The sequence below is a fragment of the Rhincodon typus genome, unplaced genomic scaffold (genome assembly GCF_021869965.1).
Source record: "Rhincodon typus isolate 14 unplaced genomic scaffold, sRhiTyp1.1 hic_rhity00012009, whole genome shotgun sequence".
Classification (NCBI taxonomy): domain Eukaryota; kingdom Metazoa; phylum Chordata; class Chondrichthyes; order Orectolobiformes; family Rhincodontidae; genus Rhincodon; species Rhincodon typus.
Window position 1 is genome coordinate 2886 of NW_025977647.1, and position 1864 is coordinate 4749.

The 1864-nt window shown below is 60.5% G+C and overlaps 1 protein-coding gene across 1 annotated transcript; it reads right to left on the reverse strand.

Annotated features, from left to right (window-relative positions):
• Positions 1-653: 653 nt before the first annotated feature.
• Positions 654-1657, reverse strand: LOC125482539 (mas-related G-protein coupled receptor member A6-like). Its single transcript, XM_048594629.1, has one exon. It carries the CDS (start codon positions 1632-1634, stop codon positions 654-656), a length of 981 nt encoding a protein of 326 aa, XP_048450586.1. The 5' UTR covers positions 1635-1657.
• Positions 1658-1864: the final 207 nt, after the last annotated feature.

A 1864-nucleotide genomic window follows, 5' to 3' on the forward strand; every position in this document is an offset into this window, starting at 1 on the left:
TTCCCACCAAGCACTTGTTTCTGAAATTTTTTTTTTGGGCGCTAGATCTTCCGTTAATTCGGCTAGATGTTGGAATGGTGCTGTCGTATTTCGTAGTTCGGATTTCACGGTAAGGTGAAAATAGACCACCGCGAGGGGGTGGGGGAGAAATGGGCATCTTCCTGATGGAGCGGGGACGAATGGGTCAGGAAACATTGGCCATACACAGCAATGTCTACGTTGACAGGTGAGCGACTCATCGAGAGAAATGGTTGGGTGGGGGGGGGTGGTGCGGTGGTGGGTGGGGGTGTGACTCAAAACTTAGACTGAGGAGAAAAGCAGTTTACCCCTCGGCACACATCCCCGTAATTTCCCCGCTGCCCCCCCCCACAAGGGAGGGCAAGTGTTGGGGGCTGGAGGGTTTCACATTTAGAGCTTCCGTAGTAAGAACAACTGAGTTGCGTGCGATCGTCTGATCGAGCCGCGGATGTTGACTGAAATGAGGAGAGTCTGGCGGGTCTTAACTAACAGGTCGAGGAGGTGGGGGGGGGTGCAGTTTTTTTGGGGGGGGGGAGGGAGAACGCGGGTGCTTTGCCGAAACGACGACGGAAGCCCAGCACAATTTCTCTCCGCTGGTGGACCCACCCCCAACATTCCCCCGCCCCTCTCATCCCTCAGGGTTCTCTGGCCAAGCAGCTGCCATTTTCTCCTGCTGGGGGCTGCGGGGAAGAGAGGCCCGATTCCTCACTGAAGCGACGCTCGAAGATGTTGGGGAGCGACTGGCGGAAATGGATCTTCAACTCGCTGCTGACGGAGATGTAGACCAGGGGCACCACGCAGCTCTTGATGTGCAGGAGGCAGATGGAGTAGTAGGCCCCATAGAAGGCCGAGAAGCAGCGGGAGATGAGCCTGTCCGCCATGGCCCGGTAGTAGAGGAAGACGCTGATGTGGTAGGGGGCCCAGCACATGAGGAAGAAGACGGCGTTGAGGGTGATGGCCCTGTAGAGCTTGGTGGTTTTCCTGGAGGGCTGCCCTGGGTTGCACAGGATGAAGACATTGGCGAGGGAGAAGGCCACGAGCGGGATGACGAAGGCCAGGGTGAACTCGGCGGCCACCAGGCCCTCCCTAGCGATGGACGTGCCGCGGATGACCCCGTACAGGGCTCCCATGCCCAGCGAGAGGGCCCAAATGGAACAGGAGGCCAGGGTGGCGGAGGCCCTGACGTGGGAGAGCCTCCACCAGATGGGGAAGGCCACGCCGAAGAAGCGCTCGACGCTGATCCAGGTGAGGAGGTAGGCGCTGGCCACGTTGCAGGCCACGATGAGGCAGCGGAAGACCAGGAGGGCGGGGTTGGAGGTGTCGACGCTGGAGAAGACGCAGGCGCTGTGCACGGCCTGCAGGGCGAGGAAGAGGAAGTCGGCCGAAACCAGGTTCAGCACGTACACCGCGAAGCGGTTCCTGCGCCGCACCTTGCAGCCGAGCACCCAGAGGGCCAGGCCATTCAGCGGGACCCCCAGCACCGAGGTCAGGATCAGCACGGTGGAGATGATATGGCCGTGGTTGGCGAATGAAGCGCTGCCGTTCCAGGGGGCCTGCGTGACTCCAGTCCCCTCCGACACGTTGACAGTGGGCGCGATGATGCAGGAACTGGCCATCACAGCCCCCACCCCCTCCTCACCGCCGCCCCCTGGGGGCGTCAATCTGTGGGAGCAAACACAAGACCCAACATCACCGACGACATCCGCAAGGCAGGGAGGCCACTCGGCCCCTCACAGTTATCCTGCTCAAACGTCCCTCACACACACACTCCCTCATGCTCCCTCACACACACACTCTCTCACACACACACTCTCTCTCACACACACTCCCTCATACTCCCTCACAC

What these genes read in the sequence shown, in the direction of transcription:
- LOC125482539 (XM_048594629.1), bottom strand. Translation starts at nt 1,634, where the DNA reads ATGGCCAGTTCCTGCATCATCGCGCCCACTGTCAACGTGTCGGAGGGG.